Source organism: Mustela nigripes, chromosome 14 (assembly GCF_022355385.1).
Source record: "Mustela nigripes isolate SB6536 chromosome 14, MUSNIG.SB6536, whole genome shotgun sequence".
NCBI lineage: Eukaryota > Metazoa > Chordata > Mammalia > Carnivora > Mustelidae > Mustela > Mustela nigripes.
The window spans coordinates 32,330,389-32,357,907 of NC_081570.1; the positions used below are offsets into that span (position 1 = coordinate 32,330,389).

Here is a 27,519-nt window from a genome sequence, read left to right on the forward strand (position 1 = left end):
ACATGCTCAGCCACAGGCCTGCAGCTCGGGAGGAACCAGGTTCCGGCCTGGCCTGGTAGCTCTGGGTGGGGTAGGGGCAGGCAGAGCTAGATTGGAAATCCAGCTCACATCAGTAGGGAGGAGCCGCCACAAGGGCAAGGTATAGATGAGGGAAGGGGAAGAATTCACCAGCATTGCACCCACAGACCCCAAACCTGACAGTGCCTGGGAACCCAGCTCTCTCCCAGGCAAGTGTCCCCTGGGGCCTGGGTCCCTGGGGGGACTCTAGTGGCTAAGAAGGCTCAGAAGGGAGGAGGGAGGCAGAATTTGAGCAGGGAGTTATCTCCCCGCCCGCAGCATGCTTTCTCTGTCTGCCCTTGCCAAGCACGCAGATACACAGAGCCCACAGTCACACAAGCACACACGAGCACACACGCAAGGAGGGACTTGCTCCTGAGTAGTCTCACACACACGTAAAGCCCCGTGGGCACCATCTGTCACATGGCCATCTGGTCACCTTAGTCACCCAGGTATGGGACTTACAAGGAGCCCAGAGTCACACAGTGTGTGTGCTTTCACTCACACGGAACCAGAGGACTGTTCCCAGGGCAGCCTCTGCCTGTGAACGTCATCAAGCCTGGGAAGGGTGGGAAATGTCCTCAGATGTCTTTATTGCCATTGTCCAGGACAGGAAGTTGCCTCTCTGATCTTTTGGGGCCTGCGTTGAGAGAGGAGCATCTTCACCCTCCATGACGTCAGCTTGGATCCCATGCTGGGGTTGGGTGGAGCGGGATGGGTGTGGTGACTAGCCTTGAGAGAGGTCAAGGGCACCCGCGGAGTTTTGTGAAGAGGCAGCATACCTCAGTGAGAAGAACAGACTGGAAGGAGGAGGAGCTGGCTTCCTGTTCTCTCACCGGCCTGTCTCACTGGGCTGTGACCTTGGGCAGATGACTTCATGTCTCTCAACAGCACCATCCTGTCGTAAAAGGGAGACAGACTCGGCCTCCAAAGCCGCAAGGTTGTTAACTCAGATAATGGCTCAAATACAGGGTATGGGGCCTGGCAAATGGCGGCGATACCCACAATGTTTGTGCCGGCCGCAGGACAGCGTGAGTGTGTGGGGTCACCAAAGCCAGCTTAGGCTGAGGCAGGGCTGGGAGGGCAAGGTATGTGGTTGGCCAGGCCACAGCCCTCTCTGCACCAGCCAAAACAATGCCAGCCTCCAGCATCGGGCAGCTCCCAGAAAGGCGAGCCTCAGGACACTCTGAGTTTGGGGTTGGAGGTGGGGTGACCTCTTCCACTCTGCCCTGAGGGCCTGGAGGAGGGCAGCAGGCTCAGAGACAGCTCGGCAGCTCAGCTCAGCTCTGCAGTGGGCCCCACCAGTATGTTTGGTGATGAGAACTATAGGGGCTCCTTGGCTCCCTCTAGCAACCTCTGATGTGGGAAAAGATTCTGGGGGCTTGCCACTGGGCTCCCTACCTGTCTTTGGGGGGCCCCGGCCATGGTGGTTGTGGAGAAAGGAAGCAGGGCCCCCGGTGGGAAAGGCGACCTTCAGAAACGGGAAAGGCACACAGCTGGCAGCCTTGCGCCCTCTGGTGGCCTCTGTGCTCACTGCAGCCTCACTGCTTTGTTCTAAAGCTCTCTTGCTCTGCCCCACAGCGGCGGGCACAGCGGGGAAGCACAGCACAGCCCGGAATTGACAACACATTGTGGTGAAGAGGGTGGCTGGGAGCCCCAGGTATGAAATCCCAGCTCTGTCACTGCTGCTGCTACTACTACTACTGCTATTATTATTATTACCACCATCATTTCTACTACTTACCAGCTGGATGACTCTGGCCAAAGGGACTTACTCACTTTACGGCTCAGATTTGTTTACAACTTGAGGGTGAGAATACTAGCTACTACACAGCTGTTTCAGAGAGTAGATACCATCTCCACGGGGCTTGGGAGAAATGATATTAACTAACAAGTAGAGGTAGCTGTCCTATTCTGTACTACTGGGTCAGTATTACTTAGGGGCCACTGCTTGTGAGTGGGAGGCTGGAGAAGGCCCTGACTCGGGGCTGCATTCTGGCTCTGCCACAGCCGCCCACCAGGTCTGCGCTGCGCTCTGCACGTGCTGACCAGTTACATGACATACACGGAAGGAAACCCAAAGGGAGGTAAGTTCAAAATCGCTCTAGAAAATGCCCTCGGCAGTTTGGAGATGAAGATGCCAAGTCTGAATAAGGCCAACATGGCCAGTTTTTCTAATTCTTGGTTAGAGTCTGCCTTTGAGGTGGCTGACTTGCATCCAAAGGTCCGGTCACACGGAACCCACTGGCGTCACTCTCGGTGCGGACGCAGGTGCTCACGCAGGCAGGACAGGGAAGCAGCTACCGGTTACAGCGTCAGGTTCAGCTGCCACCTCACATCCACAGAGGGCCCCACACGCATTGCAGGTGGATAGCATTTTCTAGAGACTGTTCCCAGTCTCTCTTGTTGGCCAGGTGTGCACAACTGCCTTGGAGAGCTTCAAATGAATGCTCGCAGGAGGCAGCGGTGCTGCCCGCCTCTCTTCTATAAAATGGGGCAGTAACAGTACCGTGTCAGATTCCCGCATAGGTCAAGTAAGGCCACGTGTGTAGGAATTTTAAATTCCTGCCAAGTAGGTGACACTCCCCACTCCTCCCTTTCCCGAATTTTCCTCTGGATACGTGACTTTGAGCAAGCCACTTCCCTCTCTGGGTCTGTGTTCTCAACAGTAAAATGCAGGGACTGTCTTAGAGGATTTCAAAGGCTGCTTCTAGCTTGAGGCCTTCAAGATACTTATGACTCTAGGGGGTTTAGATGCAGTCAAGCCTTACGTGAATGCTAACTATGCTTACGTGGCTTCATCCAGCTGGTAAGGACACATCTATAAATAGCAGCCCTTTGCACACTGGAACATGTCAAAGCCTTGAGAATTAAACATGCATCTTAATGATCTTGTTTACTTTTTTCATTTGATTAGCCCAAAGTTGCACTTCAGCTGTGCCTGAATCAGCACAAAGTGACTGGATTTAACCGAGCCCCTACTACAGCAGCCTTTCGGAGACACTGCTAAATGACCACGATTTACCTATAATGGGAGGCAAACAAACAGAGCCCCTCCCTCCCAGAGACACACAGACACTGGTGGGTAGACATTACCTCTGGCTTTGGGAAAATTCCCTTTTGGAAGGCAGTGAGGTAAAAAGAAATGAGCCTTGGCCCAGCTCCACGGAGAGTCTGCTTCTCCCTCTGACCTTCCCCCCTCTCATGCTCTCACTGTCCCTCTCTCAAATAAATAAATAAAAATGAAAGAAAAGAAAAGAGCCTTGGAGTCAGACTGAATTATCCCAAGTCCTCTATTGGCTATGAGAACTTAAGCAAGTTAAACTTTCTGAGCCTCAGTTTCCCCAGTGGTAAAATTGCAATAAATAACTTTTCCTGGCAATGATAATATGGGTTCAGTTAGAAGCAGGAAGAGGCCCTGAGCAGGATTATGGGATTGGAAGGAAGCCCTCCCATTCTTGAATTAGGCAGACTGCAGCTTCACGTTCTAACTTCAGCAGTATTGTTGGTCTGTTCAGTGCTTAGCCTCTGAACCTGTATCCCTATCAGTCAAGTTGGAACCCCACCACTTATCACAGGATTGCTGTGCTTGGGTCTTTACCAGCAAAACCATCATTTCCGCTGTGATCCCCACCCCTATGCTAATCTAGCTTCCGTGCCTGGCTCAGAGCAGTGGTGTAAATGGAAAAACCTCCTGTCTGTCCAGGACCCTTTCAGCACTCAACTTAAGTAGCACATGCCAGGCTGAGGCCCTCCTGCGACCACTACCTCAGCCTTCAGCATAACCCGACTCCTCACCACCAGAACCTTGCCTTGCCAGGGTACACCTTCAGAGCGGCTCCCCTGGGCTGTCTGCCTGAGCTGGTGTCTGTTGGCTGTCCTGGGTAAGTCTGCACTCACTAAAGGGGCAGGAGTTGTGGCTAGGAAAGCTGATGTGGAGGCAAGAATGGGGTCAAGGATAGGGGTAGGGCAGGGGAATTTCTTGAAACTAACAGAGGCTGGTGTAAAAGAACATGGCACTGGAATCAAACAACCTGTTTCAAACTCAGTTCTGTCACTACCAATAAAGGATCTGGGTAAGCCACTGTACCTCTGAGTTGTAACCACACTGTAAAATGAGGATAACAGTATCTACTTGGCACAGCACCTGGCACATGCTGAGTATTTCTTCATGTTCCAGGTACTATTTTAAATGTTTAAATGCATTAATTAATTTACTCCCACTACCACTCTAGGAAATAGGTATTTTCCTCATTTTGAAGGCAATGAAAAGTTCACAGAGCTAGTGGGATACTCCTAAAGGCAACACCACACAGGACACAATCTCCAAGACCATAAGGACTGTCTGCAAGTTTCTGCATGGGGTCTGGCTCCAATCTTGTTCCCTCAATTGTAGCAAATGACAAAGACCAACTGGTGTTGTAGATAGAGTTAACATAATATATTTATTTTAAGTGCCATTCATGCATATCAGTTCTGGCAGCAACAATCCTAATGACACTTGGGGTATTTCTTTATTACAGCACTAAACAGTTACAAAGAATGGGTGCCGTTCATCATAGAGGCAAAATATGAAATCGTGCAATAGCAAAACTGTAGAAACATTAAAACACTGACTGTCCAACAGCAGTACAGAGAGCAGATTGTGTTTGCACAAAAAGCCAATGCATTTTCATCACATATATACAATATAGATATGTACACATCACCCTCTGAATGAACAATATCAAAATACTCTATTCCATTTGAAATAATCCCCGGATTGATTCCCTCCCACTTCAAAGGACATCTGAGAGACATGTATTTACAAGAACACACATGAATACATTTACATTTCAAAAACTGCCACAAATGCCAGTCGGATTATTTTCCTGGACAGAGTACCCCCATTTGATTATATGCATTTATTATTCTTTTCCCCAAAAGTCTTCAGTCAATTTAGACCCAAAACAGAACTCGCTCTGCATTAACAACTACCAACTGAAAGAGCCACTAGAGGGGATGCTCTGCACCCCACCAGATGGCTCGGGCTAGCTGGAGCCCATTAGAAGGCCTGTCTTAGGCTCCTGGGCTCCCAGAATCAAAAGAGTGCAATGGATCTCAGTGGAGGCTCTGCCTCCAGGGCCACTTGTGGTAAATTTAAATTCTCATAGAAATATTGATCACTGCAAATCAGTAAATGATTGCCAAATAGGAATTTAGCTTCACAAAATTTGTAAAATCTTCATCAGTGGTTTCTACTCAAATCATTCAAGGTAAGACTGCATTCCAATACCCAAATTGTTTAAAGTGCACATTGCTACCCAAGCAATTTAAAGTTTCAAAACAGCTATTTTGGTATCCAGAAAACAGTGACTTGAGCAGACTATTGAAAATCCCCCCCCCCCGCCCCATTTTTTCAAGTTTTTGCTCTGCAGGCTACTATCTCATCTTGCCTCTGATCTGTTTAAGGGGCCTGCTGCTATCTCATCTTGCCTCTGATCTGTTTAAGGGGCCTGTTGGCCTTGTCAGAATCCTCCTGATTTTCACTGATCCAAGGGGCTGGAACTGACCTTCTTTTCTCATTCCAAGCAGGGTCCAAACAAAAGAACATAAAGCCCTTCCTTTCTCCCCAACCTCACCAGCCTTTACTATGACTGGCTTCCCAGTGATTCATTAAAGGCAATACTCCATTAAAAAACAACAACAACAACAAAAAAAAAAAACCACCAAAAACAACAACAACAACAACAAAAAACCAAACACCCCACACATGCTGACAAACACTCTCACATTCACACATACAGAAACAAAGATGTCTATCTGTTTAGTTCAAGTAGAGAACACTCAACCACATTATCACTACGGCTAATTAAAGTGACTTAAAGCATGGCTGACAGAGACGAGAGATGCTAAAAAACAACCAGTGAACAGTTATTATTCCTTGATTTGATGGAACATAATCATTCCCCCATTATAAATGAAAGAAATTCTGCCTTTTTTTATGGTCTAAAGAACCAATTTAAAATCTATTCATTTAAAAAAAATCTCATTTCTGTTACTTTTATTATAAAACTAAGACAATCCATGCAAAGTAACTATGATACAATATGAAACAAAACAAGAAACAACTAATAAAAACCCCAAGGAGGCACGCTGTATTTCAAAGTGACCAAACGTCATGCGTACACAGACACACAGGACAAGAGAAACAGCGGACGACTTAAGGATATCTGCACTGAAGACTGAGGCAAATAAAATCTGTGTGTGGCTCTATCCTCCTTTCAGTGCTTCCGAAATGGAAACAGAATGAGTGAGGAAACTCGCGTTATCAACAGTGTCCTGCTGTTCTATTGCCCAAATGAACTCTGATTCGAATTCCAGAAAAATCCTATTTTGCTAATACATCTCAATCGGCAGGAATGCTAAGATAGAGAAATATACTCACATGGTAAAAGGAGCGAGGATAAAGAGAACGACACAATCTCTCTGATTGTCTTGTCTGTAAACTCTTAAGTAAAACAATTCTGTGCTTTCAGACACCATACTTCTCCTTAATGAACCATATAGGAGCTAAGCATTCACAGAAGGTAGCAATAAATATTAAAATAACACTTTTGAATAATAAATACATGAGTGAATATGGAGGCAATGATTTTGTTAAAGAGCCAAGCAATGCCCAGCTGCTAACGGATCAAATACATTTCAGAACTGTTAATGCAGACTTAGGAAAACAGACATTGACAAGGTACAACATAAACTCTGTAATCCCCCAAACATCAAAACAAATTTGGTCAGTCTTCATGCCCCTCTGGATTGTTTGGAGAGTATCAAACTCTGGGTTCTCTGACTTATTAAATAGAACTCAATACCCACATTTCTGAAAAAGATTAAATAAGGGGAACTGGGCTTTGAAAAAATCTATTTCCTTTCAGTTGCCTACATCAGTTAAACGCATCCTGCAGAAAATAGCCTAACAAGGAATAAAAACTCACAGTAACTTTCTTTTCAAGACATAGTAATCCAATTAGAAAAACTGAAGCCTTTCAGTAATTTTTGTACATATATTTACACATATGTATCTATAAACTGCTTGCAGCAAAACAGGCTCTGTCTGAAAAATCAGTCTGGCACTTGTGGTCAACATCAAACTGACACAAATATGCAAAAGCCGTTCAAATCACACAACAGTTAGGAGCTACGTAGGGCAGCTGGCAGGGAGACAAACATGTAGTACTTGTTTGGGTCAGATAAAAGCAGTAAGTTATCCAGCTAAAATCTTTTTGATTGTCTTCAAAAGAAATTTTGATAACATCGGTAAAGTGATTAGCAACTTTGTTTTCTCAACTGGATTCTCTTAAATCTTTCCCCTTCACTGCACAGAAAGGTGATGCTGGGGTCTGGTGCCTTGCAGAAACAAGCTCTACACAATTGAATCCCAATCAAAGTCATCCTGGATGTCGTCCGGAGGCAGAGAGCGCCGCATCTGGAAGGCTTGGGAAGGCATCATGTGCTGCTGGTTCATGGCTCCGTGATGGCCTGGAAGGAGGCAATGTCAGCAGTGACTTGGGTAATGAAGAAAGGAATAAATGAATGCCTACTTAGCACTTCCTTTGTGCCAGGCCCTCGGTGCATATATCCTCCTAATCCACCCAGAAGCCTTCACCGATGTAGCTCTTATGACCCTAATTTTATGAACGACGGGGCAGAGGTTAAAGAGAATGGAGCAAGTTACCCAAGGTCATACAATTAGTAAGGGGAAGAGATTTGAATTCAGTTCCCTTGATTCCAAAACCTATGCCCGTTTTGATTCCACCAGGAGGTAGCAAGAAGGGCATAGAAAGAATACTAGGGTGCCCAAACGCTGATGCAGCCCTTTCTCTTAGTCTGTCCTGCATCAATGCATGTTTCAGTAACAAGAACTAGCTCCCAGGAGAATGGTAAAGGGAGAATGACATAGTGCACCAGTGACGTCACACTGGGTCATCCTGAACTCTCACTAGCAAGTTAACTTTCAGGCCGCCAAGTAATAGTGGGTGAACACAGAGAACATCAACACAGCTGAGTGCAGGGAAGCCACGGCAGATCAGAGTGGAGAACAGGATGCCCGCCCTCTCCACACTCTCCTTAGGTTACTGTGGTCATGTGCAGCTCGTGCTCCCCAATTTTGATGCACTATGCCCTTGTTTCCACAGCTTTGACAAACCCCCTTCCAAACCAGACTTTTTTCTCAAGTAATAACCTCTAGCTATTTGCAGAATTCATTCTTCTATTAGGAATTAAACATATCCTTTTAATGTGGAATTTTTACAGTTTTGTTTGATTTGCTTGATTCAATTACAAAGTTTCAAGCAATCGGCTGCTAATCTCATTTTTCTTATAAACCCTGTAATTTTTAATGCATCATTTTATAAAATGCTAAGATTTTCAATATATTGCAGTATAGCAGAAATGCCTTTATTTATTTTTTAACTTATAAATTCCTTACTATGCACCAGGTGCTAAATTTAAGTGACTTACATCTAATCCTCATTTAATTCTCTTAACAACCCCAGGAGTTAGGCAATGTTCTAAGTTCCCTTTAACAGACAAGGAGGCCTCATGAGCCAGGAGGATTAAGGTAGCTATCAAGTGGCAAAGCACCAGAAGGCAAACCCTGAGAATCTGGTCCCAGAGTCTGAACTACCAGATCCTGCCACCTACAAGTTCCTGGTGAGTGATAAGGACAGATAATACTTATTCCTCCTTGGCCATCAAAGAACAGGTTACTTGGCCACAAGTCTTCCTCCATACTACCTGGCACACACTTCTTTGGAGGTTTTCAATTCACATCTGCACATGACCTTTCTGTTCCCCGAGCAGCCCAAGTGGAGGGCAGCATGGTACATAAGAAAAATCAGCAACAAACTCTAAATCCAGATATTAAGACTTGAGTCTTGGTTTGGTTACAGCAAACTGGCAGCTCTGGGCAAGATATCTCTACTCCTGAGCTGGCACTTCCTCATCTAGATCATCCTTAAGCTACCTTCTACCTCTAACCATGTGCCTGCCTTTGCTGCCCTGAAAATGTAATTTCTCCTTCATTCAGGAACCCAGGGGGAACAGTTTATGAACTAGCAGCAACTCCTGCAACTTATAAATTCCTTACTATGCACCTGCAACTCTGTAAGAGACTTCATCAGAAACGAGAGCTAGGGGGACACCAGAACGAATGGAGCAGAATATACGAAGCTAACCAAAGCTGGTTCTTAAGCCTACTCAAGTTGCGTCAGAGTCAAAAAGCCACAAAGATCCCTAAGACCCCAGGACAAGCTCTAATGCCCCTGGACCTCTTTAGAGAGGCAGGACAATAATGAGAATCACAACATCAGAGAGACTCAGGTCATATGGTCCAAACACCAAATGACACTTGAACCCCTTCACCCAACACTGAAGCCAAGTAACTGTAAGATTGTCACCCCATCCTCCCTTACCCAGGAGTTCACTCCCTCCAGAACAGACTCTCTCACAATGGGACAGCTGAAGTCTTTTTAATATTACTCTCTGAGTACCAACTGTAATACAACACACCCCAAATTACCTGTAATTGTCGTTCCTGGAGTGCTGAGTGCCTGTGGGATGTGAGGGTAACCAGGGGGCGGCATCACTGAAGGAGGGAGATTTTGCCTGGAGTCTATGTACAAATTTCCTAATCAGATTGAAAAGCAGAATGAAGGAAACATACTTACATAAATAAAACAAGTCAAACATTAAAACCTTAATAAAATTATCACCTAGAACTAAATTAAGCAGGTAAGGCAAGAAAAGAGAAAAATTACTCCTTTTAGATGCTAATACCAAAGGTGGTACCAGGCTGAGTGTGAGTACACTGATGCTAATTCTGGCACTGCCTCTTTCTGTCTGGAAGCCTCCAGGCAAGTCATCTTTACTGTTGCTGTTACACACCTCACAATAGTTCAAAAGCATTTTCTTAACTGTTCTACCATCTGAGCCTCCCACTAAGTCCAAAATGAGGGCAAGATGGGGATTATCCCCATTTTATGGATGAGGCAACTGAGGCTCAGAAAGACTAAGCTGATGTGCCCAAAGGCACATCAGTTTGACAGGGTTAGCACTAGCGTTCAGTTCTGCTAGATCATAGGCTCTTTCTACTAACCACTCTACCTCTCTCCCTGATTTTCTCACTTTCAAAGTAGACTTATCTATGTGTACCCTAGCTGATTAACAAAATGAACGGAGGCACAAAGTGACAGGAAAGATTTGCACAAATTTGAAAGAGCTATACCAAGTAAAGGTGATGAAAAAAGTATTATTTAGAAGTGAGAAGGTGGCAAGGTGCCTGGGTGGCTCAGTGGGTTAAGCCTCTGCCTTCAGCTCAAGTCATGGTCTCAGGATCCTGGATTGAGCTCCACATCAGGCTCTCTGCTCGGTGTGAAGCCTGCTTCTCCCTCTCTCTCTGCCTGCCTCTCTGCCTACTTGTGATCTCTGTCAAATAAATAAATAAAATCTTAAAAAAAAAAAAAAAGTGAGAAGGTGGGAAACAACTCATTTGAATGGCATTTCTGAAGATTCTTAAATTAATATATTTTTGTCGGCAGGCGCTATTAAACAGAACAGCTCTAAAATGTCAATTACACTGCATCCTAATGCAAAGTAGAAAGAAAAGGGAGCAAACATCACATGCCTACCCCCACAACTGCTTCTGGGGAAGAAGAAGCAGAACACTGGCTCACACTGTATGGAACATCTGGAATACTGGAAAAGGCTATTTCTCCCTTAGGAATCCCTTGTATCACACAAATTACAACTGCATCTAACAATACTGTAATCAAACTAGTAAACAGCAACCATTTTCCCAGAGGCAACTAAAAAGAGACTCAAGGTAGGAAAACACTATTTGGCTACTCACAAGTTTTTACCTGTCACCGGAATGTCGACTGTCCACGCTTAAAACAGCCTCTGAGATAGCCTAATTCAGGCCTACCTCTGTTCATGCAGATGAGGACATAAAACTAGAGAGAAAATGAGACAGAACCCAGCACTTCTGACTTCCAGCCATTGCCTCCCAAGACAACATGCCTTTTAATAGTGAAGTTTACAGTCAGAACTAAGCTCTCCGACCAATTTACCATACTGAAGATTTACGAAGAAAAGAGAGAAGAGTTACACTAACCTGTAGCTCTGGGACATTCTTAGAGGAAAAAACCCACCCCCAAGTGCTGATTAGCTTTCACATGAGTGGCCAGCACACCTAAAACTGCAACAGGCTGGAGAGGCCATGCCACTCTCAGTAACACGCTCACTGGTTTATCAGTGACTTCTCAGCCTGTGTTAGAAAATCTTAATTCTCTTTCTACTCATCTGTAAGAGCTCAAATCACAATCAAAAGACAACTGATTTTTATGGAAATTCTGTGTATGTATTGTTTTTGGCTCAGTAATTTTTAACTTAAAAGGGGAGTGAGGTAACAACTAGAGAAGAATTACAGGAATAAACAAGGATCATAGGAATAAACATGTCACCCACATTAAACAGATGAACTTTCTGAAATTCTGCCACATTCCTAACACTTTTATTTTCATAAAGAAATTCTCATTACTCCTCTTTTTTTCCTCATGTTCTCATTCTATTCTAAATAATGAGTCAACCTGGACTTGTTAAACAAAAAATTAACTTCCAATGTACTTTTCAATGACTTCTGAGATCCTACAACATTTAGAACATAGGAGAATTTAAAAATCTAATCACATATTATTGGAAGTAGACTCTTGTTGAATGACCATTCATTCATTCAAGAAGTTATTTATGTTATAGGCTTGCTCTAGGCACTGGGTATACAGAAATGAAAAAAATAAACTTCCTTTTTTTTTCTTTTTTTTTTTTTTTTTAAAGTAAGCTCCACACTCAACCTGGGGTTTGAACCCATTGACCCCAAGATCAAGAGTCGCATGCTCTACCAATGAAGCCAATCTGGCACCCCAACAAACTCCCTCTTTTTGAAGCATATTCTCAAGCTGAGGGCAGCAAACAAAGTAACTAAATATGTTATGCACACTACAGAAAAAAATAAAGCAGGGAGAGGGGACAAGAAGTGTTGGACATAAGTGCCATTTAAACAGAATGGTCAGGGAAGGCATTACTTGAGGAGGTATTTATGGAGAAAAAAAAATGAACAAGATTAAGGACATGAGTGAGCCATATATCTATCTGGGAGAAGACCACTCCACACAAAGGAAAAAACAGCTACAAAAAAGGCTCTGAGGTAGGTGGTGTGTGCCTGGTATGTTCAAAGAATACTAAGGAGGCCACCAGTATGGGAGTAGAGAGCTGAGGGGAGGGGATTAGGATACAAGGTCAGAGAGTAATGGGGGACCAGATTGTGTGACACTAGATAGGCCACGAAGACTTTGTTTTTTACTGAGAAAACTGGGCACTGATGAAAGATTTTGAGCACAGAAATGATCATATATATATGTGTCTTATAAAAATCCCATCTATCCTGCAAAGCCAGCTTCAAGCTGTCTTCCTCTAGGAAGTTTTTCTATCTCCCCTAGACAGTTAAGCCCTGTTTTCTTACTTCCACTGTTCTATGGCAGAAGTGCAGTCTTCATCACACCAGACTATGAGCTCCTTGAGATTAGAGGATATCCGGACTTATTTTTTCATCCCTACTGCTCAATACATAGTTAGGCACAGAAAAAGTTTAAGTAAATATCTGTATGAAATGTACACCTATCCTTATTTAATGACCTTTAAGCTGAGCCCTCATTAAGAACAGCACAGCTAGAAGACTTAAACATTACTGGACAAGACAAATTATAAACACAGGTAAAATGATTTAGAAAGGAGAGACACTGTGTACTATAACATCCTTTTCTTCTTCCCTTCTCTCTTCCATGCTAACACATTACAGCACCTCTAGGAAGCCCAAAGAGGTATTTACAAGAAGGTGAATCTTGAAGGCAGAAGTGAAAAGGAAAGTTTGAAGGATATGGACAGACTATATTCAGGGAGTCAAGATCTATAACCAAATGAACTTTGTAATTTTAGGCAAGTTGCTTTCTCTTTCTGATCTCAGTTTCAGTTAACAGCTTTTATCTGTTAGATAAAAGGATAAAATTAACAGCTCAAGTCCCCTCTTACATTCCATCTTGAATTTGTGGCAAAGATGTGCTGGGGGGTAGAGAGACAGGAAGTGGGATAATATCTGAATGGATCAGATAAAGAGGGATGTGAAGAGAATAAAATAATGATAGAAAAAGGCTTAGACTTAAAAAGGAAGCAGGCTGGGCATGTAAAAAACCCGAGTGCCTATGAGAAGACATCAGTGGGTACAAGGTGACAAACACCTGGAGAACTAGCACTGATCAGAGAAGTGTTGACAAAAGCCAACATGGCTTGGCAGGCCAAGGCTGGATAAAGTTCTTCTGATCCAGAAAAGGGGAAGAGGAGTTGGGAGAGGATCAAATGAGGAAAAATGATAGGTCTTCTGCCTTTTTAATAGGCTGTTAGTGGAGTAGGACTGAGAATCAAGTGAGTTGTGGGGACCCTAGAGAAGGAAGGTGATGGCAATAAAAAGGAAAGATGGCAGAAAAAATTAAAACAATCAGAGTACCAGATCCAAATAAATCCAGGTCAAAGGTCAAGAAGAAATGACCATGGAGTAACAAAGGGCTTTGAGAAATAACCCATGATCTCAGTCTAGAAAGAATACAGAAGTGGTGCTTGGCCACTCTCACATGGGACAGCAGCAGCAGATAATTAGTACTTTTTCCATGACCAAGAGTGCCAAGTTCCAAAACCAGAAGATACACTTCGACCTTACTTAGAAATTTAGGTCACAAAATCCAAGAAAATCTTGTTTCACCACATAAACTGAAATTCCAGAAAAGGGGAGCTACTGGCTAACATTTACAATGGCCCTTGAAATAGTTCTCTCTTTAAGACTGACCCACACCTTCTTCTACTTATCTTCCTAGAACTTTCTAATCTGCCACAGGCAATAATTTTGTAAACAACATAGGTACCTACCCCCACTATTAGCATTTTAAAGCTGGCTGAAATGATTTGAGAGTATTTGGCAGAGAAAATGGCAGCACTTGGAAGAGCTAACTTTATGAATTATTTTGGTTAGACAGGGAAATAAAAAAGGAAAGAAAAACCAAGGGACAAAGAACAGAAGGGATGGTACACCTCTGAGATTTAATGCAAGATGGAAAAGTAAAAGTGATGTATCCTGAAAGGGAAAAACTATGGGTCTGAAACCTACCAGAGGATCAAAGAAGATAAGCTGTCCATCTACAAGAAGAGAGAAAAAGATGAAATGGAAGAAGGTAAATAAGTGAAAATGCATGCCAAGTTATATAGATCTTGACAATTAAAAAGGAATAAAGGGAGGATTCTGAGAAGATGGTGGAGTAGGAAGCACCAGGAATCTGTCTTCTAACCTAGGTAAAATTACACTGGTAGACTGTCTGATACAACAAAAAACACTGGAGAATTTGGAACTCCGAAGTTTACTGAGTTTGCAACGCATAGAGGAAGGCTTATATAATAAATTGCAGTTATTTTTCGTCAATTCCAGCTCTTAGCCCAACAGTAGCTACCTATCCCTCATCCCTACCCGATGGCAGTAGCTGTGCATGTGTTCCTGGAAAAACTCACACAGCTTGCAAGAGCCACTGTAGGTGAAGAGGCCTCTGTTCTCCAAATATTGCAGATCTGTACTCTGATTACAGAGATGCAGATGTAAAGAAGGGTGGCCATTGTTGCACATTCCACCAATGATGCAAAGCACCTACCCTCCAAATGAACTAATTTCCAGGGGTTATAAGGGGGCTACTAACCTCCTTTCTCCCCTCTTTCATTTTTCTCTTTTTACCCTTTGAGGAGGCAGACATTAAAAGCCAGGACACTGAAAAACAATCATATATACTGGGAAAATTAGAAAGTGACCACCTCTGCCAAGAGAAAAGTACAGACACAGAGAAGACCTGAGAAGACCTTAGGGCAAACCTTAGCATAAGGATACCTTGCAGCCATCAAGAAAATAAAAACAGAAGGCAAAATAAGAGAACAGCAAACCCGGGGAAGGAACAGAATCTAGTTTCCATAGGTACCACATTCTTAGATTCAAGTGTCTAGTTTTCAACTACAATATCACAAAGCATACAAATAAACAGATAAGTATGCCCTATTCAAAGCAAAAACAAATCAACAAAACTTGTCCTTGAAAAAGATCTGACGGCAGATCTACTACAAAGACTTTAAAACAAGTGTCTTAAAGATGCTCAAAGACTAAAGGAAGATGTGGAAAAAGTCATAATTACAATGTATGAATAAACCGGAAATATCAATAGAGAGAAAACCTAAAAAGAAATAAAAAAGAAATTCTAGAACTAAAAATTACAATAATTGAAATGAAAAATTCACTACAGGATTCAAAGAAAAATTTGTGTGGGCAGAAGAAAGAATCAGTGAATTTGAAGATAGGACAATGAAAATTATCAAGGGTAAGTAACAGAAAGAATAAATTGAAAAAAATTAAATAGAGACTAAGGCACTGGGGGACACTATCAAGCAAACCAACTATGCATTGTGGGAGTCCCAGAAGGAGGAAGAATGGGACAGAGAGACTATTTGAAAAAATAATGGCTGAACAAAGAATGAGAATATCCAAGAAGTTCAACAGACTTTAGTAAGATGAGATCCACAAGAGACCCACACCAAGGGACATAATATAATCAAGTTTTCAAAAGCCAAAGATAAAGAGACAATTTTGAAAGGATCAAGATAAGTGACTTTTCACACACAAGGGAACCTCAATAAGATTATCAGCAGATTTCTCATGGTAGACTTTGGGAGTTAGAAGACAATGGGCCAATCTACTCAAAATGCTAAAAAGAAAAAGTATCAACCAAGAACTGCTATACCCAACAAAACTGTCCTTTTCAAGAGTGAGGAAGAAATTAAGATGGTTCAGATAAACAAAAGCTAAAGGAGTTTGCTACCATTAGCCCTCCAAGAAATCCTTAAAGGAGTCCTACAGGGTGAAATAAAAGGACATCAGACAGTAACTCAAAGCTTTATGGAGAAAAAAAGATATCAATACAGGTTATTATAAAAGCAATCAAAAGAGCTAGTATTACTGTGGCAACAATTCAGAACTCCACTTTTTCTTTTATACATGACTGGAAAGACTAATATATTTTCTAAAAGTGATTAGTTTAGACACAAGTATTATTATAACTTCCACTTGTAACGCCACATGTTTTTTACATAATTTGAGGGACTAACGCATTTAAAGGCATTATTAATATAGGTTTTGGGGCACACTGTGCATAAAGATGTGATTTTGTGACATCAACAATCAAAAGGGGTAGAAATGGAGCTGTAAAGGAGAAGAGTTTCTTTATGTTATAAAAGTTGTACTGATATAAATTCAAATTAGAATGTTAAAACTTTAGGCTGGTAAACCCAATCCCCATGGTAACTACAAAGAGCTATGCAATACAGACAAAAGGAATTTAAACATTTCACTATAGAAAGTCAACAAAACACAAAAGACAACAGGAATGCAAAAAATAAGGGACAAAAACTAGATAGAAAAGAAACAGCAAAATGACAGAAATCATTCCTTATCTATAACTACTTTACATGTAAACAGATTAAATTCTCCAATCAAAAGAGAGAATGACAGAATGAGTAAGAACACATATCTGTAAGACCCTCACTTTAGATCCAAAAACACAAATAGAATGAGAAGTAAAAGGATGGAAAAAGTAACCCAAAGGGAGTAGGGACTGCTATACTAATATCAGACAAAATAGACTTTAAATCAAAAGGTTACAAAGACAAAGAAGGACACTACCTATCAATAAAAGGTTCAATACAGAAAAAAGATAATTATAAACACTTGTACATCTAATAACAGACTACAGCAAAACAAAAAACACAAACTGACAGAACTGAAAGAAACGAACAACTCTACAATGATAGTTGGTGATATAAATACCTGACACTCAACAGCGGAAAGAACCACCAGAGAGAAGTAAGGAAACAGGATTTAACAGAATAAACCAACTATATCTAACAGACAAATAAAGAACATTCTACCCAACAACAAAATACACATTCTTCACAAATGCACACAGGGTATTTCCCAGGATAGACCATATATGTTGGGTTCCAAATTTAAGTCTTAACAGATTTTAAATGATAGATACACAAAGTATCTTCTCTGATCACAAGAGGATGACATCAGAAATCAGTAACAGAAATAAAACTGGAAGGTTCTCCAATTTGTGGAAATTAAACACAAACAGCCAATGGATCAAAGAAAAAAAAAATCACAAAGAAAATTAGAAAAAACTTGAGACATATGTAATCAAAACATAACATATGAAAACATAGGGAAAACAGCAAAAGCAGTGTCATGGGGGAAATTTACAGCTATAAACACATTAAAAAAACAAGAAATATCTCAATTGACAACCTAACTTTACAACTTAAAGACCTACAAAAAGAATAGAGTAAATCCAAAACTAGCAGAAAGAAGGAAATCATAAAGATTAGGGCTGAGATAAATGAAGTAGAGAATAACTAAAATGAGAATTGAAAGTGAGCATGCTACTGAGTCTACAAAAAAAAAAGACCTCCTCAAAAAAGGAAGGAAACAGGATCATAGGAGTACTATGGGCAACTGCACACAAACATACTAGATAACCTAGATGAAATGAACAAATTCCTAGAAACACAAAGCCACCAAGAGAAATTTGCAAAGAAGTGGAAAATCTGAATACAACTAAAATCTCCCAAAAAAGAAAAGCCCCTGCAGGACCTGATGGCTACACTGGTGAATTGTATTAACTATATAAAGAACTAACACCAATTCTTCTCAAACTTTTTCAAAAAACTGAAAGACAGAAAGCACTTCCTAACTCATCCTGAGGCCAAAATCAGCCCAATACCAAAAAAAAGAGACAGACATCTAAAAGGAAACTAGAGACCAATACCTCTTATGAACACCAATCCAAAAATCCCAAACAAAATACTAGCAAAATTAATTCAATACTGTATTAAAAGGATTAAACATGATGATCAAGTGAGATTTACTCCTGGAATATAAAAAGGTGGTTCAACGTATGAAATGTGATCAATGTAATACACCACATTAACAGAAAGAAAGGGAAAAAAACTTACATGTTCATTTCAACTGATGCAGAAAAAGTAACTGACAAAGTCAACACCCTTTCCTAATTAAAAATACTCAATAAATTAGAAATAGAAGAAAACTACTTAAACATTAAAAAAGCCATAAAAAAGCCATTTATTAATATCCCATGGCAAACATCATACTCAATGGTGAAAAACTTGAAAGCTTTTCTATGACCATGAACGAAGCAAGGATCTCCATTTCTATTCAACATACTGCAAGTTCTAGCCAGAGCAATTAGGCCAGAAAAAGAAATAAAAGGCATCCAAATCAGAAAGGAAAAAGTATATTTATCTCTGTTCACAGATATCATCTTATATGAAGAAACTTCCAAAGACTCCACCCCAAACATACACAAATTATTAGAATAAGTAAAGTCAGCGAAGTAGAAGGATACAAAGTCAACATGCAAAAATCATTTTTACATAATGAATAATCTGAAAAGGAAATTACAACAATAATTCCATTTACAATGGCAATAAAAAATACTTAGGAACGAACTACAGAGGTGAAAGATTTGTATAGTTAAAACTACAAAAAAACTGCTGAAAGAAATTTAAGACAACATAAATACATGGAAATACATCTCATGTTCAGGGACTGGAAGACAATATTGTTGAAATGTCAATACTCTCTGAAGTGATCTACAGATTCAATGTAATCCATATAAAAAATTCCAGTTAAGGGGGGGCAAAACAGAAAATCCCATCCTAAAATGTATAGGGAATCTCAAGAAGCCCTGAAGAGCTAAAATTATCTTGAACAAGAATAACAAAGCAGGGATATTCACACATCTTGATTTTAAAACTTACTACAAAAATACAGTATTTAAAACAGTGTGCTAATGGCATCAAGACAAATATACTATGAACACTGCAATTGAACAGAGGACCCAGAAATTAAATCTTGCATATATGATCAAATGACCTTTTTTAAAAAAAAAGATTTTATTTATTTATTTGACAGAGATCACAAGTAGGCAGAGAGGCAGGAAGAGGTGTGTGTATGGGGGGCGGGGGCAGGCTCCCTGCTGAGCAGAGAGCCCGATGCAGGGTTTGATTCCAGGACCCTGAGATCATGACCTGAGCCGAAGGCAGAGGCTTTAACCCACTGAGCCACCCAGGTATCCCTGATCAAGTGACTTTTGACAAGGGTGTCAAAACCATTTTGTGCGGGAATGGACAGTATTTTCAGCAAACGGTGCTGGGAAAACTGGATTCTACATGTAAAACCATGAAACTGGACCTTTATCTAACACCATATACAAAAAGTAACTTAAGATGGGTTAAAGACTTAAATGTAAGACCTAAACTATAAAATTCTTAGATGAAAACACAGGGCAAGAGCTTCATGACACTGGATTTGGCAATGATTTCTTGGATAGGATACAGAACCCCTAGGCAACAAAAGAATGGATGAGTTGGACTTCCCGAAAAATTTAAAAATTGTGCATCAAAAGACACGACACAGTTAAAAAGAAAACAAAAGAATTAAAAAAAATGTTCACAAATCATGAATCTGATGAAAGGGTTAATATCCAAAAAAAAAAAAAACAGAGAACTCCTAAAATTCAGCAATAAATCAAACCAGATTTTAAAATGGGCAAAGGACCTGAACAGACATTTCTCCAAAGATGATAAGAAAATGGCTGGTAAGTAGATGAAAAGATATTCAATATCACTAATAATCAAGGAATGCAAATAAAAACTAAAATGAGATACCATCTCACACCCAGTAAAATAGCTATTTTTTTTTTTTAAGAAAGAAAAGAAAAAAAAATGATGGCAAAGATGTCGAAAAACTAGAACCCTTATACATTGTAAGTGGGGATGTAAAATGGTATTAAGCCACCATCAAAAACAGTATGGTGGGGGCACCTGGGTGGCTCAGTGGGTTAAAGCCTCTGCCTTTGGCTCGGGTCATGATCCCAGGGTCCTGGGATCAAGCCCCACATCAGGCTCTCTGCTCGGCAGGGAGCCTGCTTCCTCCTCTCTCTCGGCCTGCATTTCCACCTACTTGTGATCTCTGTCTGTCAAACAGATAAATTTAAAAAAAAAAAAAAAAAAAAACCAGTATGGTGGGTCCTCAAAAAAATGAAACACAGAATTACCATATGATCCAGCAATTTCAGTTCTGGGTATATATCCAAAAGAACTGAAAGCAGGGCCTTGAAAAAATATTGGTACACCCATGTTCATAGCAATATTATCCACAATAGCTAAAACATGAAAGCAATCCCAAGTGTTCATCAAAAGATGAGTAGATAAAAAAAAATAAGATGAGTAGATAAGCAAATATGATACATAAATACAAAGGGCTAGTACACAGCCATAAAAAGGAAGGAAAAAGAGATGAAGGAAGGAAAAATAGATGAAGACATATTAAGTGAAGTAAGCCAGTCACAAAAAGACAAATACTGTAGGATTTCAATTACATGAAATACTTAGGAGTAGTCAAAAATCAGAAACAGAAAGTAGACTGATGGTTGCCAGGGGCTTGGTGGAGGGTCAGGGGGATTGGGAGGAGGTATTATTTAATGAATACAGAATATCCACTTTACAAGATGAAAAGAGTTATGGAGATGGATGATGATGATAGTTGCACATTATGAATGTATTTAATTGCCACTGAACTATATACTTAAGGATAGAATTTTTTTCAAAGGGTATATATACAGGGGCGCCTGGGTGGCTCAGTGGGTTGAGCCGCTGCCTTCGGCTCAGGTTGTGATCTCAGGGTCCTGGGATCGAGTCCCGCATCGGGCTCTCTGCTAAGCGGGGAGTCTGCTTCCCTCTCTCTCTCTCTGCCTGCCTCTCCGACTACTTGTGATTTCTCTCTGTCAAATAAATAAATAAAATCTTTAAAAAAAAAAAAGGGTATATATACAAAAGATACCAAAAAGGAAGTGAAAGAGAGAGAGAGATGGAGGGAGAGAGGAGCTAAAGAGTCATCAAAAAATAAAGCTTAGTTGTCAGGCACATTCCAAGCACTCAACAAATTCATCCAATACTATTAAGTACCTCCTAAATATCAAGCAACGAATAAGGTTCTTGCATGGATATAATTTAGGAAATGAGTAAGTCATCAAAATCAAACAGCCATTGAGGGTTTCAAGTTACATAAACTATTAAAATGGAAGAAGCAAAGATGATGGAAGATTTCTATCAAAAGACACAGAGGTGGTTCAGCCAGTTAAGTGCCCAACTCTTGACTCTGGCTCAAGTCATGATCTCAGCGTTGTGGGACTGAGCCCTGAGTTAAGCTCCATGCTCAGCAGGGTGTCTGCTTGAGATTCTCCCTCTTCCCTGCCCCTGCCCTCTGCTTGCACACTCTCACTCTCTCTAAAATAAATAAATAGATCTTAAAAAAAAAAAAAATAGAAACAAAGAAAGAAAGAAACAAAGACCAAGAAATAAAAGACTTCACAAAAAGAAAGATAAAGCCTGGCTGGGGATCCTGAGAATAAGGAAAGACCAAATATGTGAAATAAGCTAGAATAATGGTTGAAGAAAGTCACTCAGGCTTGAAAAGACTGTTAAAAATGTATTAAATGTAAAACCAAAATAATGAACAGAAAAGATGTCAACTTGGAGATAAAAGGTTGTAAGAAATTAATTGAAGAAAGCACTTGGATAATGAACACTTACAGAATGAAAAGGCACTGCAATCAGAGTAAATGAGATGGCTACAAGGGTAAAGAGGAAAGCAAGAAAGTGAGATGAAAAATACAGACAACGAATCTCAAGTCCAGAGTAAAAAACACCATCACTGTACTCATCAAGTAAACTTTGAACTTTAATCTTAACATTCTTAGAAGATATATAAAAGAAGACATAATGATTTTCACTGCAAATATACACAAATGTAAACTGATATAATTTCATAACGATGTTCTTACAAAAATGTAAGTATCTTTGAAACACTTAATCCTTGAGAACTTAAAAGGTTAAAGATCACAAAGGAAAGTCAATTATAAACAATAAAATAATCATGTAAATGATAGAAAAGCAGTCTCTTTAATTTCTCTAAAATACACCTTTTATATATATATATAAATTACTTTACTTCATTTCTTAGAAATAAAAAGATATAAACAGATCAGTCACCATTAACAACATACCAAATCCCATTAAATTTTGCACAAATGAGAAAGAGAAAATCGAGAAGATAATTAAACCCATACCTGTTCCAATGTGTTGGGAAGGTTTTGTTGGATGCATGGCACCGTGACAGACATTTTGTTGAACATTACTCTGTGAGTGGATAAGGCCAGTTTGTGTAAAGAACTGATTAAGAGAAGAACAGAGATCAGCAAACTGAACCTGATCCAAAGACCAGTTCTTGAGATCTGCCTGTCTCATACTCTCCATCAAACCTATGAAGAAAGCATTAGAAATACAGTTAGCATAGTTTGTTCTGCAAACACTGCAAGGAAAACAGCAAGACACATTTTTTTTTTCCCAGCCCTCAAAATTCCCACTGGTAGTGATTTACCATGCAATGAAGAATGACAGTTAAAAATTATTCAAAGCCTAATTATTTCCAAATGTGGCCAAACTTCTTTCAAAACTCCTGTCTCTGATCCTCTTCTGTATCAACTGACTGAAAGGCTTAATCATGAAATGTTGCAGTGTTGTTTTTAAGTGTACTACCAAAGGCAAAAGAAACACTATATAAGGAGATACTTATTTCTACTACAAAGAAAACTATCTGTGAGAAAAAACAAGATCATATATTTCTGGTTGTTTATCAGAAAGAAGCCATACTCACCTTGGAACTGTGAAAGGTCTACATCTGACCAATTAACACTGCTGGCAATTCGACAACTTTCTTTTAGCATATCAAGTGTTGCATACCAATCATTTGAAACACCTATAAAAATAATGTCGACAATATTATAAATCTTGGATAGTGAAAGTTTGAAGTATATACTAGGGGGAAGACAATGGGCTGGGCTTATTCCTAACATTGGTAGATCCCCAACCAGTTTTACAAATGGATTCACACCAATCATTTCATGTGCTGTGAAATAGTAAGAGGGATCTTATTTCTCTTCATTTCATAAACAAAAAGAAACTAAACACCAGAGAGGTGGCATAACTTAGCAAGGTCACTACGATATATCTAAACCTTGAACCTGGTGTTTCTAAGGTCTAGTCTGATAGCTTACAAACTGCCCTATCACCTAAATAATGTCACACTTGATTACCACGTTTTACATTTGTACAGTACAAATGAATGGCCAGGCAGGGCAAGTCAGGCAAATCAATACATTCTGTTCATTTTCCTGTCCTGTTATGACATCAAGAGGTACATTCTTTATAACTCAGAGGCAGGTTCACATTCAGATGTAACACACAGAAAAATTTAAAGTACTGACTTAAGAGCTAAATTAGATCATACAGCAAGAGGACAAATGTCTTACAAGACAACCTTAAGAAAGAGAAATGCCTTAGCACAGTCCCTCCTGGCAAAGTAGCAAAACAAAGGGCTGAGACATCTCTAAGAAATGCTGCTGAATCCAAACTAGGGCATTTCTAGTCAGGAATAGTATACTCTGATGTGGTATCATCAGGAGTGTTCAGACTCCAGTCTGTATGTCAGCAAAGTGGTCACCACTCAAGGGCATGGGGCTTGAGCTGCACTCAAAGAGATAGTGCTGAGCAGGGGAAGAAAATCCTCTGTTCAGTGACTGCTGCACAAATTATTCTGTTATCAGAATCAGCCTTGGATGGATGAAGGGAAGAACTAATAAAAAGGATTTTTTGCTACATCATAGATGACTCTGTATCAACTACTGGTTACTTGATTTACAAAAATCTGCCAATTAAGGATTTTTTTCAAATAAACAATGAACCAGACAGAGACAACTTGACTCTGCCCCCAGGCAACTCGTAATTTAGGAGAAATCTGTTGGGGAAAAATACGTAATGCTCCAGTGAGCCACATTCAAGTCAATGAAACTTTCAAGTCCATCACCTATAATAAATGTTGACTTGGCAATACAAAGCAATCTCTGCAAGACCCACTCAGTAAATGTTTACTGATTTTAGTTCTTTTGGAATTACTGGTGTTACAGTCTTTGAAGTCCTATCAGGCCAGGATATAAATACTAATTCTACTTACTAGCTCTGATCTTGAGCAAACAGCTTAACTTCTTTGAGTTACACTTTTCCTATCTATTAAATGTGGTAATTTATAGTTGATTTGGGAGAATAATACGAGATAAGTATCTAATTGCCTATCACATAATGGGAACTCAAAAAACTATTAGTTTCTTCCATTCACTCCCTATTAAAGACAACTTGCTTAGTCTCATCTTCGAAATTTTAACTCAAACAGATTATCACAGCCACAATGATTATTCCTAATCCCCCCCCAGGTAAAAAGCTATTTTCCTTCTCTGGCAAGCTACCACTGGTATAACAACAGGCCACTAAGAGCATATGATAAATTGTTTTCAGCTTTAATAGTACTTTTTTCTCCCCAGCAATCATTAGTTAATAGAAAGGTATGACCCAAGCATCACAGCCTTCTACGGACACCAAATCTACAAACATTAGTCAGTCATTAAAATCATATTAAGAACAAGCTTAACTTTCTGAAGAATGTATTGACATTAAAAGGTAGGCAGAAGTGTAAGTGATCTAAGTCAGAGAAAGCCAAACATCATATGATCTCACTTATATGTGGAATCTGAAAACAAAACTAAACAAAGAAACAACCCCATTTTTAAATACACAGAACAAGCAAGTTGGGGGCGGGGGAGGAGACAGGCAAATGGGTGAAGGGGAGTGGAAAGTACAGGTTTCTAGTGATGGAATTAGTAAGTCACCAGTATGGAAGGTATAGTGTAAGAAAGAGAGTCAGTGGTATTTTAATACCATTGTATGGTGACAGATAGTAGCTATACAGCATAAAGTACAGAGCTGCTGAATCACTGTGTTGTACATCTGAAACTAACAACATTACACATCAACTATACTTATATTTAAAAAAATTTAAAAACTTTTTTTTAAAGTAGACAACAGTGAATAAGACTAAGAATAGGAAAAGGGGGCTATACTTACACCTTTTTCTCTAGGCATAAACCTAAAAATAATTTCAAGATGTTTTAGGAGCAGTCCATCAAGAACTATACCCAATTTTCTTGGGTGCCCGGTTGGCTCAGTGGGTTAAGCCTCTGCCTTCAACCCAGGTCATGATCTCAGGGTCCTGGGATCGAGCCCCACATCAGGCTCTCTGTTCAGCAGGAAACCTCTCTCTCTGCCTGCCTCTCTGCCTACTTGTGATCTCTGTCTGTCCAATAAATAAATAAAATCTTTAAAAAAAAAAAAAAACTACACCCAATTTTCAAATTTATTCTGGAAAGTACTTAGAATTATTAACTGGGAAAACAAAATTAGTTGTGAAAAGGAACTTACTAAATTTCAAGTACCCTGATCTGCATTTCTGTATCTTATGTAATTCTCCCCCAAATATATATTTCCACTTTGCAAAAAAGTAAGTAGTTTCAGAAAAACATAAGCTTTATAGCAGTCAGAATACAAAAGACAGTATGCACTATCTAAAGTCATTTCCCTGACAGTAGTTTAATTGTCTGAAATGAGGATCAATTTTAATTGGTGAGAACTAGTATCATCTAGCATTTAGAAATTGTCTCTCCAGGATAAAAATCTCATCAGTGATTTGGTTGGGAAGTGGACAGCCAGGTAAGCTAAAAGAAGGATCTGTATCTGCACAACTCCAAAGGGACACATTGACTTTGCAGTCTGTGTTGGGGGCACCCCTGGGAGTTCTGCAGTGCAGATTCCTGGTCTGTGAGCAATGTAAATTAAGCATCTCACCAGAAACCATCAAGACCTAACTTATGAGCAATAGATTTTTTTTTTTTTTTAAACCAGGATATAAAGAATGTTTTCTTCCTTTGCAATCTATCTTTCTAAAATGAGATCTTGGGCAGGAATAAGCAAAGAAAGGAAAAGTGGGAACATTTTCTGAATACTTAAAGGCTACCGGATGAGGCATTTCCTATTTGCATTTTCAGTGCAATCCTCATAACAACACTGTATACTAGCACATTTTAGTTCCATTTTTATAGATGAGAAAATAATAAGACTAAAAGAACTAATGCATGAAAGGTCATATGAGTCATAATGAGGATTCAAATACAGGTTTTTCCTGACATAACATACTCTTTCTTCTATACCACACAATCATAATAGACTGCAAACAGATTGTGCATCTCACTCTTCTTTCAAATGCTCACAAAACACTGGTTTTCCAGAAAGACAAAATGAGAGCGGACACCAAAACCTACAAGGGTTGCTGAGTTTGCCTATGCTGTTAACAATAAATTTTAATCAGGAAAATCTCCAGGGCATCTGGGTGGCTCAGTTGGTTAAGCAAATGCCTTCGGCTCAGGTCAGGTTCCTGGAGTCCTGCATCAGGCTCCCTATTCAGTGGAGAGTCTGCTTTTCCCTCTGACCCTTTCCCCTCTTGTGCTCTCCACCCCCCCATAAAGAAAATCTTAAAAAAACAAAACAAAACAAAAACAAAAAAAACCCCTCTAGATCAATGTATAGACTAAATGAGTTACAACTATAGGATTACAACAAGGAAACACAAAAGGGAGACAGATGAGAAGGGTTTCGGTAGTAAATATACACAAGCCTCAGATAACAAAGAACAGATCCTAATCCACAGCCAAATGCAAGTCAGAAGACACAAACTTACCAGAATTACAGGATACCTGTTGTGGGGGTGGGGGTGCCTGATGTGTTAACGTCTGATGCTGATGGTTCGGATGATGCTGTATGTGCTGATGTGGAGAGGGGTGCTGGGGGTGAGGAGGCTGGAGCTGGCTGTGTTGCTGTGGGTGCGATGCTGGGTGCTGGGGACGCTGCGGATGCTGTGGTAAACCATGCGGCCGATGGGACGGATGCGGAGACGGCTGTGTGTGCATCTGGGAGTGGGGCAGTGAGACCTGTGCAACCGAATTACTGCCCGTGGTGCTGAGGCCACCGCCATGATTGTTGGACAGGCTGCTTTGGTTGCTGTGTGGGTGAGAGCTCACTGTGCTGCTAGGAGAGTGCTGATACGAACATGAGGTGTGGGATTGCTGGGAAGATTCGGAAGGGATGGTCATCAAACCTAGACACAGTCAGAGAAAGGAAGAGCACTCAGAGTCAGATTTCAGTTATACTTTATGACACACTTCCAAAATTATTAATGGAACAGAAGTATACATTGTCAGGAAGCAACACTAA

General features: G+C 40.3%; 1 protein-coding gene across 2 annotated transcripts in view; it reads right to left on the reverse strand.

The window, feature by feature from the left end:
* Positions 1-4,483: 4,483 nt before the first annotated feature.
* Positions 4,484-27,519, reverse strand: part of FOXJ3 (forkhead box J3) — a 155,459-nt gene continuing 132,423 nt past the window's right edge. For both annotated transcript variants that reach the window (XM_059374362.1, XM_059374361.1), the window contains 5 exons: positions 26,987-27,403; positions 23,021-23,122; positions 22,434-22,625; positions 9,617-9,724; positions 4,484-7,575 (listed from right to left, as the gene is read on the reverse strand). In XM_059374362.1, coding sequence (XP_059230345.1) covers positions 7,460-7,575; positions 9,617-9,724; positions 22,434-22,625; positions 23,021-23,122; positions 26,987-27,403 — 935 coding nt within the window. In that variant the 3' untranslated portion in view covers positions 4,484-7,459. The remainder of the gene's footprint in view (positions 7,576-9,616; positions 9,725-22,433; positions 22,626-23,020; positions 23,123-26,986; positions 27,404-27,519) is intronic.